General features: G+C 43.3%; 1 protein-coding gene across 1 annotated transcript in view; it reads left to right on the plus strand.

Moving 5' to 3' along the window:
• Positions 1–12,790: 12,790 nt before the first annotated feature.
• The window catches only part of LOC119176057 (NEDD8 ultimate buster 1), a 61,229-nt gene continuing 58,890 nt past the window's right edge, over positions 12,791–15,129 (plus strand). Inside the window, exons 1-2 of the mRNA XM_037427171.2 lie at positions 12,791–13,133; positions 13,247–13,411. Of these exons, the coding sequence (XP_037283068.2) occupies positions 13,017–13,133; positions 13,247–13,411 (282 nt within the window). The 5' untranslated portion in view covers positions 12,791–13,016. The remainder of the gene's footprint in view (positions 13,134–13,246; positions 13,412–15,129) is intronic.

The raw sequence follows: 15,129 nt of genomic DNA on the forward strand, positions 1-15,129 counted from the left end.
GGTTCTGTTCTTGTGCATTTACCTAAATTTCTCGGTAAGTAGGGCACTGTTTTTGATAATATTGTCGTTTTAGATGTCATACATTGAGCTTTCACTCTGACGTAAATTATTGTTCGACTTTAGTGTCGATTTTAGTATGCACTTGAAAGCTCATGCACAAACCAGGTATGCTGAAGTCTTTTCAAAACCATTTGGATCAGTTATGCATGGCTGCTTTCCCTCTCACACTCAGCAGGAGTTGTGAACCGTGAAGGCTGAGCTTGAGCCTTATTTGCTCTGGGTTGTACACAAGATAAAAAGGTTACAAACAGACATTGCTTGCAGATTGTTTTTCTTAGAAGGGTGGAGGGGGGGGAGATGCCTATTTGTAATGCTGGCATCAGATATTATATTATTATCTTTTGACAGCAACAAACGTGGTTACTGCAAGAAACATGCCATATTTTGCACAAAATGTGCCACAGGTGTTCATGAACCTATGATATTCTGTGGCAAGACATGTCACCCAGATAGGATGGTACGTAAATGAGCACACATAGGAACATCACGCTTTGCTAACGTGTGAAGATGGGGCATATTTGCTGGCTCAGTGCAATCCATGATATTGTGAGCCGCGCCTGCATAAGATACAGATTTGGCCCCACCGCGGTGGTCTAGTGGCTAAGGTACTCGGCTTCTGACCTACGCGTCGTATGATCGAATCTGGGCTGCCGCGGCTGCATTTCCGATGCAGGCGAAAATGCTGTAGGCTAGTCTGCTGAGACCTGGGTGCACGTTAGAGAACCCGAGGTGGTCGAAATTTCCGGAGCCCTCCACTACGACGTGTCTCATAATCATATGGTTGTTTTGGTACATTAAACCCAACATACCTAAGATACAGATTTTCAGTAGAAGGAGAGACACTGCCATTCATACCACTCTTTGTTACTTCATTGTCTCTTTCGCACATAGAGAGGATGTTCTTGATCACAGGTACTATTAAGTTGGTATGGTCTCGACCTTGCTGCACATGTCTTTGCCTGTATTATGAATAAACAGTTCAATGTTTATGGCCCCCTTAACTACTTGCTTCGTTATTTTTCATGTAAAAAGAGCCATATTTTCGTGGTTTGTACACATTCAATGAATGCAGTTTTCTGAAAGTGTAGAAAAGTGAAATGTGTGGTGATACGCGCCTGGCATATTGAATAGTAGTGGAAGGGCGTGTGTGAGCCAGCTGTCAGTTAACACGGCTTAAGAAAAAGTCATGTCCTGAACTGTTCTTTCATGTTAAGCCCCTAATGTGCTGGATCAATAAGTGTTGCCTTGAAGGTATTTGTGTCCACTTTCTTTTCCGCTACTGTATGTCTTCTCATTTATTGCCGTTTGCGTTGATGCCACTCTCTCTTTTGTCTGTGTTTGCATGCCAAAGAAAAATACCAGTGCACTTGCAGTGCTCGGTGTAGCCATACCAGTTCTGATGTCGGACACCTAAATGAGCACTTATGCTTACTTTATGAGCAATTTCAATTATCTTAGCTAACTTCTGGAACTGAGATCATTGAAAAGCGTTCCATGGTTCAATTGTTATGCCAGGGATTCTTTAATTTTTGGTTAAACTGATTGCAGCTGGTTTAATCTGTGTTATCGCATCATTTTTCAGCAAAAGCAGTTCATTTGTTTATATTCTATTTTGTTATAGCAGGCCTAGAAATGTACTTCAAGCACGCCACATGGGGCCAGCCGTGCGACTTCAAGAAAACTGCTTCATTCTCATCTGCATGCTCCCAAGAAGTTCCTTTATGACCCAAGCCGGCAGGGCGTATGTTAAGCACCACAGCAAAAGGTACAAATAAACACGTCTTTTTTTCCAAGAAACATCATTGATTTTGTGCTGCAGCTACATGTGGCTGCATGCTTGCCCACACATAGGCGTCAGACAAGAAAGCTTATTAAAATCATTAGTAGGAGGTAATCTGTACTGAGCTTGTGAAGTGCAATATTTTTAATCAATTCATGAATCTAGCTTCCAAGGCTCATCATTATCTACCAGCCCACCCATGGCATACACCCAGGGTCGTCCACCCGTCATCTGCCCACCACTCTCATCGTCCTCTATCTGTCCACCTTTCGCCCACCATCTGCCCAGCACCAGCCATTACCATAATTCTTGAAGATCGGCTCATTATGCCCACTATCTGTCCACCACTCTCACGGTCCACCGTGTCCCACTCGTCTACGTAGAGGACCAACGTCACTGCATTGCGTGTACCTAGGGCCATTCATACGCGCACGTCATGCCGTCATTCTTTAGGCGCGTGCTGGTAGAGTGGAGGGGGAGCAGTGCTCATCTTTTCCGTGGCATGTACCGTTGCAAATTTTGGAAGACGTGATCATGAAGGCCTCGTCTACGCATTGCGCTTGTGAGCTGAAAATTGTCAAACCTGGTGAGTGGCCTGTCCATCGCTCCCACTGTCCACCCTCCGTCCATTATTACCCATTACCTTAATCCACCAAGATGGTGGGTGGTGGGTCTCATCATGCCCATCATTGGACAAATTTTCGATAGGCGCATGCACCCAAATTTGAGCAAACGAGCTTAAAGCATTTGCACCTCCATCGAAAATGCAGCTGCCGCAGCGGGATTATATCCCGCAACCTGTGGGTCAGCAGCCAAGTAGCCACTGGACCACCACGGCGGGGCAGGAAGAACTGTCATAAAGTGGCTTTTAATCAAATAAAATTGGATTTCATTATTTCTAGTATTCTCTCCTTGGAAGCCTACTCATCAGGTTATATTCACCGGGATATCTGTTCTGCTGTAGAAAGGTTAATAATCGAATCGAGGTGGTTTTGATCGCAAATCTCTCAGTTAGTAAAATTTGACTTCTAATCATATAAAGAATATTTAGATTTAAAAGTTTAATGTGAGCCCCTTCATATAACTCGTTTTTAGGCCGATGACCCAGAGTGGGTGTAACCCATCCTTTTAGGCCATCATCATCATACGTTCTGGATCCTGGTAGGGAGCACGGAAAAAAGCAGCAGGAAGCACTCATCCACCAACTTGTTTCGTAAAGGAGACCACTTCCCCTCTCTTCAGTTAAACTGACCGAAGGAACATTGCATCAGCATGTGCACTGACTATTCGGTGACCGTGTGTTATTGGCTGATGCTATAGTAAGTGGCGTCATGTGTGTGATTGGTGTTTCAATCAAAAAGGAGGAGCCCGGGATGGTTTCAAACGACGATTCAAAGTGCAGAAAAGCACTCTGAACCATGGTGTAATGGTTTATCTGCCACGCTGATGGTTTGCAAAACTATGATTTCTTATGCTGTGAAAAATTGTAAATAGTGCCTTTAAACCTGTTTGTTCTTTGTTTTCCTTACTTAGCATCGTTTCTTCTCCCAGAGTCACTTCGAACTATCAAAGGAGTCCGGGTTCCACGTCAGCAGGGACGTGTTGGGGAGACTCGGGGACCCGCAACAGCGGCTACAACTGGAGAAGTCTGAGGAGGCCAGGCCCAGATGACCGAAGCAGTGCAACCTGTCACCTTAGGGAATAAAAAAATAGTCCCGCTCTTTCTCCCAGCAACAATATCTGCAGGCGGGGCCAACGGCCGTCCGGCTCATCACGTCAGTCTGAAGTACACGCCCATAGTGCACGCTCGTGTGCATTCGCCTTTGAGGAGAAGATGTCGCTGATTTCTAAAGTTGTAACCATTTATAAGCTCATATATAACACGAATTGGACTCCGCCCACTAGATGAAAAAAAAATCCTCCTAGACGAATTTTGCCGACTGCCGACTCTACTACAGAACATTTCTAATCATAACGATCGTGCTCGTATACTACAAGTCCAACGCACGTTTCGCTTGACACGTCGATCTTCAAATGCGTGGCCGGCAAACTGGCTTGAGGTATTCGCTTAGAAAGATACGCATATGCACCAACACAATTATATTTTTGTAGCAGACAACCAAAATAAAAGGAACAATGCTGAGGTGATATTACTGCATGAATTAGTGATGCACAACTATGAATAATTGGGCTATCGACAGTACTTATAGATTGATCTCTACTATCAATAGCACTACTATCGATAAGCAATTAGTGTTATTGACCATGCAATCAGCAGTATCATTAGGATTAGTACTGTCGTAAGTATAATCAATAGTACTGTGTATGTATATGTCGTTGGGTGGTGATAAGCGATATTACCGAATGATTTGCAATATAGCCAGCATCGGCAGTACTTTGTTCACTCATTTATTACCAATCTTTTGAGTCTGCTTGCAGACTCTGGTTTATCGCTATGCCCAGCAGCTTGTTAGAAGGTAGCGTTCCTGTGGGTCCACCATGCCTTCGAGAACAGCATCCAGTTTTTTTGGACGACCTTCATACGGGTGCACAAGTTGTTTTCTGGCTGGAGCAGGGTGTTCTGGTAGAACTTGTCGTTCACTGGCTCTGTGCCATCTTTCCCCGGCAGAGCGTCTGCCTTGCTTGCACTCTTTCAGCTCCCTTTTATGCTCCTGAATCTCCATCCTGAGAGCTGTGATCGTATCGTTTGACTTGTCTTCGTTCACCGCAATCAGATTCTTGATGTTCTTAAACCAATTCACATGTCTCAGGCTGTTCAGTCTTTCTACGAAGTCTAGATCGCAAGGAGAGACGCAGGCCATCATCAGGGTACGGCTGTTTCCTCCTAAGGAATCCTAAAGTAGCCTGGTAATCTTGGAGTCTCTGTGTGGGACAAGCAGCCCCTTCTTTGACACATCACTTAAGACGGATATAAAATTTCTATGATCAAAAGGCCGCAGTTTATGAATATTTCTTCCTTAAGCTGGTCCCCATAGGCACCGGTGCATTTAAGCTGTTCTGAGATAGCCAGACCGACGAAATGGAACTCAGTGTTCAGTGTTTCGAATTCGCTCATCGATGAACTTTCCTTGTTGACCTTGGAAAGGGAGTAGTCTTCCTCCTGGTCCTCTAAATGGCCATCTTTCAAATTTAGTTGGACCACCCGTTGCTGTTTTACGTGCAGTGTAGAGATGGCATCAGGCCTCGATGACCGTGCATTCATCTGAGCGCTGGCAGTCTTCTGCGAGAGAGCCTCTGAGTCAAGGTACTTCATGACCTGTTCTGTTTCATGACCTGTTCTATGCACAGCCTTGGCAGTAACACCAACAGTTTAGATGTCTCCCTCAGAGTCGTCGTGAATGTTCACAGATTTCCTTCCCGTTTTTTGTGAGTTTTTGCCAGGGCTCAATAAATCGAAGATCTCTTCATTACAAGGCTCCATAAACTGGACATTGATCTTGAAGTCCGGGGGTGGTTTGCCTTGGTCTCGTGTCTCTTGCTGGTGGGCTGCGATGCCATCGTAGAGGTGTAGCACACAGCTCGTGGTACGATTCCCTGCTCGTGAGGATTAACCACGCAGATAACAGCCCTTGCCCATCATGTGCAAGTTTTCTCAGATCCATTTTCACCGTAAGCACGATGGCGTTGTAGCCTTCGAAACGTCCATCAATATGGCGGACACAGTTGTAAATTGTCTCCTGCTGAGAGGGGCACCCGAGTGCAAGTTTTCTCGGATCCATTTTCGCCGTAAGTAAGCACGACGGCGTTGTAGCCTTCGAAACGTCCATCAATAATATGGCGGACACAGTTGTTGTAAATTGTCTCCTGCTGAGAGGGGCACCCGAGTGCAAGTTTTCTCGGATCCATTTTCGCCGTAAGTAAGCACGACTGTGTTGTAGCCTTCGAAACGTCCATCAATAATATGGCGGACACGGTTGTAAATTGTCTCCTGCTGAGAGGGGCACTCGAGTGCAAGTTTTCTCGGATCCATTTTCGCCGTAAGTAAGCACGACGGCGTTGTAGCCTTCGAAACGTCCATCAATAATATGGCGGACACAGTTGTTGTAAATTGTCTCCTGCTGAGAGGGGCACCCGAGTGCAAGTTTTCTCGGATCCATTTTCGCCGTAAGTAAGCACGACTGTGTTGTAGCCTTCGAAACGTCCATCAATAATATGGCGGACACAGTTGTTGTAAATTGTCTCCTGCTGAGAGGGGCACCCGAGTGCAAGTTTTCTCGGATTCATTTTCGCCGTAAGCAAGCACGACGGTGTTGTAGCCTTCGAAACATCCATCAATAATATGGCGGACACAGTTGTTGTAAATTGTCTCCTGCTGAGAGGGGCACCCGAAGCCAAGTTCGAATGTAAACGCCTTCTTGCCTGCCATGTCCACCAATGGAGACGCTGAGGTTTCCGCGCGCATGCAGTACTTCGTGGACACCCCAAGGAGCCGTGGGCTTTTTCATAAAGCATGGCCGCCGAGGACGTCGATGTCTCGCGAGCAGTACAGAACCAAGCTGATGCTGATGATAATGAATCCTCTAGCATAGCTCGTACCCACTCAGGGTGATTAGCCGAGAAATGTTCAAATAATTTAGTGAGACTTGCACAGGAATTAGAATGATTAAAAAGCTTTTTTAAGTTCAAATATTTTTGCATTACTAATACTCATGTAAGTATACTTAATGTGTTTAGTTTCATGAAGGTAAGTACAAATGGCACCAAAATCGTTCGTGTGGCTGGAGGCGACGTTCGAAGCACCAAGAGAAAGTATATTCTAAATTGTCTTTCTCTTTTATTGCTTAATGATCTTTCACTTTCTTCGCTTTTTTTCGCCTTCTAAATCTGGCACATCATATTTTGAAATAAAAAAACACAATATAACCTTGAAGCTGTGCAGTTGCACCACAGCTAGAAAACGAATTTCTTCCTGCTGGCGTACGAGCGCGTTTGTCACGTGGTATTTTTGTATTTCGCGGGTATTTGTAATTGGAAGAAGAACACTACTACGTAATAGATGTAAAGTTCAAGACTGTCTACTCGGACGTTTTGCAAACCGATTTACAGTTAGCTTTCTCATTAAAAATTTTATCTAGCTTCCTTCCTTCAAAAGTTAGTTCATTCAGCATATCTAATTAAAGAATATTTGAAAACAAAAAAAACTAGTCCGACTAACTTTAGGCAACGGTGAGCAACATGCGTTTGGTCGCGTCGTCTGAGTAAAAAAATTCCTGTAGTTCTCTTCTTGTCTCCTTCCCAATTTTACTGCTCTTCCAAAACTTAGCTTGATACGTTTGTGATCACTACCCAGACTTCTGGAGCCACCTTCACCTATGTGCATTCCCTTGACCTTATCATACATCCTATGTGACATCAGTGTGTAATCTATCGTCGACAGCAGCCTTCCTACCTATTATGTTATTTGCCCTTCCCACTTCTCGGTACAGTTGCAAATGATCAAATGATGCCTTTCACACATATCCATGATCGTTTTGCCTTTTGGGTCGGTATAGCCATCAATATCTTCTATGTGTGCATTCATATCTCGTTACTATAATTATCACGTACTCTCCCCCTAACTTCTCAATGTCCTTTGATATACACTCTGCCATTGCCTGGTTTTACTCTCTGGCCTTTCCTCCCGTCTACAATTACACCAAACCAAGAAGTGTAATTTTCCCAGCCACTTTCCCTTTTAGCCAGAATTGTTCTTTGCACTCCTGCTTGACCCTTTGCCAGTCTGTACTTCTATGAATGAATGTCCCAATACCACCCCCCTTTCTGCTGCCTTCTGTTCTATTACAATATTTCCACGCGTACTCCGGAAAGTTAGGAGGTTGTTACATGTCCCTAAGATGTGTTTCTACAAAACCGTATACCATCGGCCTCTCTTCCCTTAGCTGTTCTTCTATCTCTTCCCGCTTCAGCCTGTTCCTACCACCCTGCATGTTAATATACCCTATGTCTGAATTGGCTCGGCGCTCGTGGCTACGTCTATTTATGCCCCGGACTCTACCTATCTTAGATATTGGTGCCACTTTGGAATCGTATCTGTCCATACCACCTGTCAAAGAGTCTCCCTGGTTGTTGTTTTTTTTTTCGTTACTAGCTATCCTGCACCCCGAAGGGCTTGCTTGCCACCCAAAAAAGCTACTGCGCGTCCTACAAGTCACCGACCCACCTCATGACCTAGCCTCCTATCGAAGTGAATTCCGTCTCGTTGAAAACCACCCCTCCTATGCAACTCTGTGTTTATTTCCACTACCTCAAAGCCTTTCCCTCGACTCATCAGCCATATCTCTTTGTTTACGTCGACAACTGCTCTTTGCAGGTTGCCATCCCGCATGGGTACTTCCGGTATTGCACATATCACTACCTGTACCTGTGGGGAAATTACGTGCATGTCATCGACCCCTTTCGCCAGTGTGGCCGCAAATCCTGCCGAATCTTCATTTAGGACATCGTTTGGACCGCCCGCAATTATCACGTCCATCCGGTTTAGTTGTGAGTTTTGCGCTCGCTTGTCTCATGACTGCTTCCAGCTTACGTCCGGGGAACGTCCCTACTTAAACCATCTTGTCCCCTTTTACCCTCTCTTTGATTGCTTCTGCACATCGAGTCCCTGGCGATTATCACTTGCTGTGACTTTTCAGCTAGAGTGTCCTGCACCTGGAGGTTACTTGCACCTGTGACGCTGGCTTCTTTGTCCCTTCCTACACCCACCACTACTTCGCTGAAGCTGGGCCTTGGGGCCATTGAACCGGCTGAACCTGTTTTCCCTTTCTTCTCCGCCGTTCTGGGTGCCGGTGCCCTACAGTTCTCTCCATCGGTCGCAGTCTAATATTCTGCTCATCCTGTCAATTTTTTCATTACAGAAGAGCTCTGTTTTTACGCATGCACCCTTACACCTTCAGTTTGCAGCCAGGGCGTTAACACACAATAATACGAGGGGAAATCCGAATATCGGTAGGAATGGGAACATGGAAACTGAAAAACTTTACGGTTTCGGCACTAGGTCGAAACAATGAATGGGATAGCAAGACATTGGGCTGTTATACGAAGTAAGGCTAGAGGATTTAGGAACCATACGAAATGTATTAAACATGGTCGAGTATGTTTGGATTGGGCTCGCTTGCTGGATTCCGTGCCGACCGGTTGTACGCCCGCGCGCTTGCGATCTTCGGCGTCATCCTAGCTCTGGCCGACTGGGCTCGCCCTACGTCACCTCCTACCACCGACGACCTTCGACGACAGTGTAGCTCTGACTTACTGGACCTGCTCTACGCCATCTACAGACGCCGACAACATCTCTCGCAAGTGTACCCCGTCCTTGGACTCCAGTGACCGTTCTTCCATCTTTCCTGTCTCTCCTATCCCCTCAGTTTGTTGTCGCTTCTTCTTCCTCTTTTCTACACCTTTACTCCTACCCTTTTTATCCCCCCTCTCCCCATCCCTTGTGAGCTACTGTGGCGGTGTCGCTCATCGAAGCAGACAATAACGGGGCTCACTTTTCTCTTCCTTTCTCTTAAGAATAACTCGTATGCTTGGATTGACAGTAGTGCAGTAACCACAATATCAGCTGTTCTTATTAATAGTTGACTGTGTGACGTCCGTCAGGAGGCGGGCTTGTTCTCACAGCCGTCAAACAACCCGTCCCGTCACTGCGACGTCACCGGTTTTTGTCAGCGCTAGGCGAGGATTTCCGACCCGTTTTCTCTTTAAAAACGGGCATATATATATATATATATATATATATATATATATATATATATATATATATATATATATATATATATATATATATATATATATATATATATATATATATATATATATATATATATATATATATATATATATATATATATATATATCATCATCATCATCATCAGCCTGACTACGTCCACTGCAGGACAAAGGCCTCTCCCATGTTCCGCCAGTTAACCCGGTCCTGTGCTTGCTGCTGCCAATTTATACCCGCAAAGTTCTTAATCTCATCTGCCCATCTAATCTTCTGTCTCCCCCTAACCCCCGCTTCCCTTCTCTGGGAATCCAGTCAGTTACCCTTAATGACCAGCGGTTATCCTGTCTACGCGCTACATGCCCTGCCCATGTCCATTTCTTCTTCTTGATTTCAGCTATGATATCCTTAACCCCCGTTTGTTCCCTAATCCACTCTGCTCTCTTCTTGTCTCTTAAGGTTACACCTACCATTTTTCTTTCCATTGCTCGCTTCGTCGTCCTCAATTTAAGCTGAACCCTCTTTGTAAGTCTCCAGGTTTCTGCTCCGTAGCTAAGTACCGGCAAGATACAGCTGTTATATACCTTCCTCTTGAGGGATAGTGGCAATCTACCTGTCATAATTTGAGAGTGCTTGCCGAATGTGCTCCACCCCATTCTTATTCTAGTTACTTCAATCTCGTGGTTCGGCTCTGCGGTTATTACCTGCCCTAAGTAGACATAGTCTTTTTCAACTTCAAGTGCACTATTACCTATCTCGAAGCGCTGCTCCTTGCCGAGGTTTTTGTACATTACTTTCGTTTTCTGCAGAATAATTTTAAGACCCACCTTTCTGCTCTCCTTGTCTAACTCCGTAATCATGAGTTGCAATTCGTCCCCTGAGTTACTCAGCAATGCAATGTCATCGGCGAAGCGCAGGTTACTAAGGTATTCTCCATTGACTCTTATCCCTAACTGTTCCCATTCTAGACTTCTGAAAACCTCCTGTAAGCACGCGGTAAATAGCATTGGAGAAATTGTGTCCCCTTGCCTTACACCCTTCTTGATTGGTATTCTGTTGCTTTCTTTATGAAGCACTATGGTAGCAGTTGATCCCCTGTAGATTTCTTCCAGAATGTTTATATATACTTCATCTACGCCCTGATTCCGCAGTGTTTGCATGACAGCTGATATTTCTACTGAATCAAACGCCTTCTCATAATCTATAAAGGCTATGTATAGTGGTTGGTTATACTCTGAGCATTTCTCTATTACCTGATTGATAGTATGAATGTGGTCAATTGTTGAGTAGCCTGTTCGAAATCCTGCTTGTTCCCTTGGTTGATTGAATTCTAATGTTTTCTTTACTCTGTTAGCAATTACCTTTGTAAATAGCTTGTATACTACAGAGAGCAAGCTGATCGGCCTGTAATTCTTCAAGTCCTTGTCATCTCCTTTCTTATGTATTAAGATGATGTTAGCGTTCTTCCAAGACTATATATATATATATATATATATATATATATATATATATATATATATATGATTCAAAAAAGAAATTCTGTGGGTCCGGTGCAAATATAATTAAGAATGAAGGAGCACACTTACGAAAATTTGATAATTTTTTACTCTACGTTTCGGCCGTGGCACGGCCTTCGTCACGATTCCTGACGAAGGCCGAATCCTGACGAAGACTGAATCCTGACGAAGGCCGTGCCACGGCCGAAACGTAGAGTAAAAAATTATCAAATTTTCGTAAGCGTGCTCCTTTATTCTTAATTATATATATATATATATATATATATATATATATATATATATATATATATATATATATATATATATATATATATATATATATATATATATATATATATATATATATATATATATATATATATATATATATATATATATATATATATATATATATATATATATATATATATGAGATCTAACTGACAATAATGTCAAGGAATGTATAGGGGAAGTTATTAGAACCAATTTAATGTAAATAAGAAGAAAGAAAAGTGCGTGAAAAATAACCTGCTCACGGCAGGATCTATCTATCTATCTATCTATCTATCTATCTATCTATCTATCTATCTATCTATCTATCTATCTATCTATCTATCTGTCTGTCTGTCTGTCTGTCTGTCTGTCTGTCTGTCTGTCTGTCTGTCTGTCTGTCTGTCTGTCTGTCTGTCTGTCTGTCTGTCTGTCTGTCTGTATATGCACGCCCATGTCTGCGTGCGGTGCCAGTTTTGTTTTATCACAGCGCATTTTCAGTTAAAGTGATCTGACGATATATTGCTGATATCCAGTTCAAAATTGAACTTTTTGCAAATTATTCTAAGGAGTGACACTACTCATTGCAAAGTTACAGGGTGATGAACCATACGGTCAAAGCACCCTGTTGGTGCTTTCCCTTTCCTTACAAACATGCACAGCGCACACCGGAGGTCGCTTTAGCCATGGTTCTGGTAGTTGCACAGACCCCTTTGGGCTAGTTTTCGGCAGGCTCGTATGCAGTAAATTTTTTCGGAGTTTAGGAAGGGAGATGCACACTTGTTGAAGGCCATGACTATTTCTTATAATTGACTATTTTTGGTATAACAATCCCTCCCATCCCCCCTTGGCTATGGGCCTTGTTCTAGATCATGTAAATTGAAGGAATATTGAACAAAAACTGGAAAAACTGATGAAAACATCAAAACTTTGGTCGGTAAACGCTATTGTTCTGACAAAAAGCGTTTATTTCCCGCATTTTGGAACAGTTGGCGGTTGCTGCATGCGAATGCGAGCCGTCAAGTCACATTCCCCGAGGCCCATGTAGGGTGCTCGTGTTCCTATCCACCTCTTCTTTCTTCCCACTCTCCACCCTGTCACAAAAATGCTGATGCCTTACCCCAGCCGGGAGCATTGTTGGCTGCCGAGTTGTTCTGGAAACCTTAGTGGGAGCTGAGCGGATTGAAAGACGCGGGCGGTGGCTGTTGGGCTCGGGCGAGTTTAACGTCACCTCCTCTCTTATTCACGGCGTTGCAGTTTATAAAATACTCATTAAATTTTTATTTTCTTTCTTAGTTTTTGTCTTAAAGTACGGTTGTGTCTATTGATTTCAACAAAAATTTTCAATTTGGCAGAAAATCTTGGCGACAAAAATTTTGTTCAACGACCGGCCGCAAGGCTGCAAAGAGTAACGCCTCGTTAGGCGGTACGAAGCCGACTCGAGCGGAGTCAATATAGAGCCAAAATTTACGCGCCCGCTGGTTGTGGTCATGTCATGGTCGTGTTGGTCGCATCAAATTTGACGCGGTCGTCCGTCGCAGGAATTAATGTTTGCCCGAAATTTCTTTAGCTCAGTGTTTACTGAAATCATCCCAGTAGCGTGAGCTGTTAATCGCCAGTAGCGTGAGCTGTTAATCAGGTTGTTTGACTGCTGCGTAGTGCGACGGCTATGGAGTCGATGGACGACCAGGTTGTGTCTCGCATTCGAAAAAAGCTGAACGGCGAAAGCGTGAAGCTGTGGCTGCCTCCTTTTACCGTCGATGACAAGGAAGGTACCATTCCTGATGTAAGTGAACGCTGGATGCATTGGGACAAGTAAATTTTTGCTTTAATCAGCTGTATAATTTTGATGAATTGTGTTATGCTACATGTTTGCTTAACCATTGTTGTCTTTTTCAGACTTTAGTGGCGCGGTATGCGACTGAATTGCAGCTGGATCCAAGTGTTGTGCTTGCTGCCCTCAAGCAACTGAGATCTCATGCCCTTGCGAAATTGGCCGCTAATCGGAAGTACCAAAGTACAGGCCTTGCTACTTTGAGAGTACGAATAATCAACTCTCGCCAGGTTAGTGCCCTTATAAGTGCCGCGAATTTTACTTAGTTGTTTAAAGCTTGCTAAGCCAACACTTTTAGCCAAAGCTACGATGCTGCTTTGTCAAACCAAACGTCCAAAATTTTGCCTTGTCATTTTTAACAAGTTATAATGTCGGCGTAGTGTTTTAAGTGGCAAACACGTGTTTAGTTCTGTAAGCGATAACCACATTTTTCTTGTTCGGAAATTACTAAAAAAAAAAAAAAAGCAGCTGGGGGGGGGGGGGGGGGAGTGCGTGTACGCTTGTCTATTGTTGGATAAATCACATTCACGAAAGAAGAGAATCGTGTTTTAAAACTCATTAAAAATAATTGTCATCCATTTAACAAACTCTTATCATCCTAACAAAGGCTTTGTTAAGCACCCGCCTTTCTTCAAGATGCCGAGAAATGGCCCCAGGCCATGTTGAAGCAATGATTTTTTTTTCTTTTTGCCATTCATATTTTTATGCCATTCATAGCAAACCAGACGAGGGGCACATATGTCATTTACTGTCTACAGGCAGTATACAGGGACTTGTTTTTTGGCCTATTAACTGTTGCATCTCGGTTACCCTTTGCTATTCAGTACTGCATTGAACATGCACCACCATTGTTTTGGAACTGTTCGGTCATATTTGACCCTTGTGCCACTGAACCCCCAAAATAATTTATGTGTGGAAAAGATTTTTTCTTTTTTTTTTTGTAAAATTAGGAAAATTACAATCTTGAAAACATACATATGGAAGGGAGCCTAACAGCTAACTAGTGTGCATGGAATGTTATATATTTTCAAAAGTAATGGAGAAATGTTCCTGTGTGTCTTTGGAGGCTTGGTAGGTTGCAGAATTTTTGTCAACTGACCAGGGAGGGTGTGTTTTTTTTCTTTCTTTTTTACCTAAAGCTTTTCATTTATTCGGTGAGACAAAAATTTTTTTAACCTCGGAACTATCGCTACATTCTTCTTGTATTTGGGCTATTCTTCTAGCTCGGTAATTCAACTTTTGGTCTATTTTAACTGTGCTACAGTCTTTCATCAATGAAAAACCCATCTACATTGTGATTTGTAAAGATCCTTCAAACTGCTGTTCACAACTGCTGCATACCATGCTGTGTAGCCTCTATTGGTGGGATAATATAATCTGTTGCAATTGTGCTGTCTTGTAGGCGCATGGCTAGTACGCAAATTCGAAACTAGTTTGCTGCAGCCAGTGATAAAATGCTGTTGCTATCAATGTGATGAATCGTCACACAAACGGAATGTGCTCTTATATTTCTTGTGCTACTATTAGGTGTTAAGAACACAAAAGTTTGGATAAATGTGAATTAATCTCGCTAAGCTTGCCTGAACTCTTAATAAAAGTATCAGCCTGTATTTATTTTTGCCAACTACACAGCCAGAAAAGGATTTGCTGAACAAAAATTGACACCTTAAGATGTTTGTGTTGTGAGATTTTCATGGAGACGTGGGCACTTCTGACTGATTATTGTTAGGGAGTGTTGCCTTCAATATATTTTAATTGTGCTTGAAAATGAATGCGAGTGCTCATCAGAGTTGGCAGCACCTTGCAACACCGCCACTGGTGCGACATAGCCCTGTGCGATGTTTCATTAGTAAAGCAAGTATTTTTGATGTCGAAGATTTGCAGGGTGCACGCAATACTGTAGCTGGCACCCGAAAAGCGCTTTTGTTCAATGGCCTTCTCTTTCTCT

The sequence above is a fragment of the Rhipicephalus microplus genome, chromosome X (genome assembly GCF_043290135.1).
Source record: "Rhipicephalus microplus isolate Deutch F79 chromosome X, USDA_Rmic, whole genome shotgun sequence".
NCBI lineage: Eukaryota > Metazoa > Arthropoda > Arachnida > Ixodida > Ixodidae > Rhipicephalus > Rhipicephalus microplus.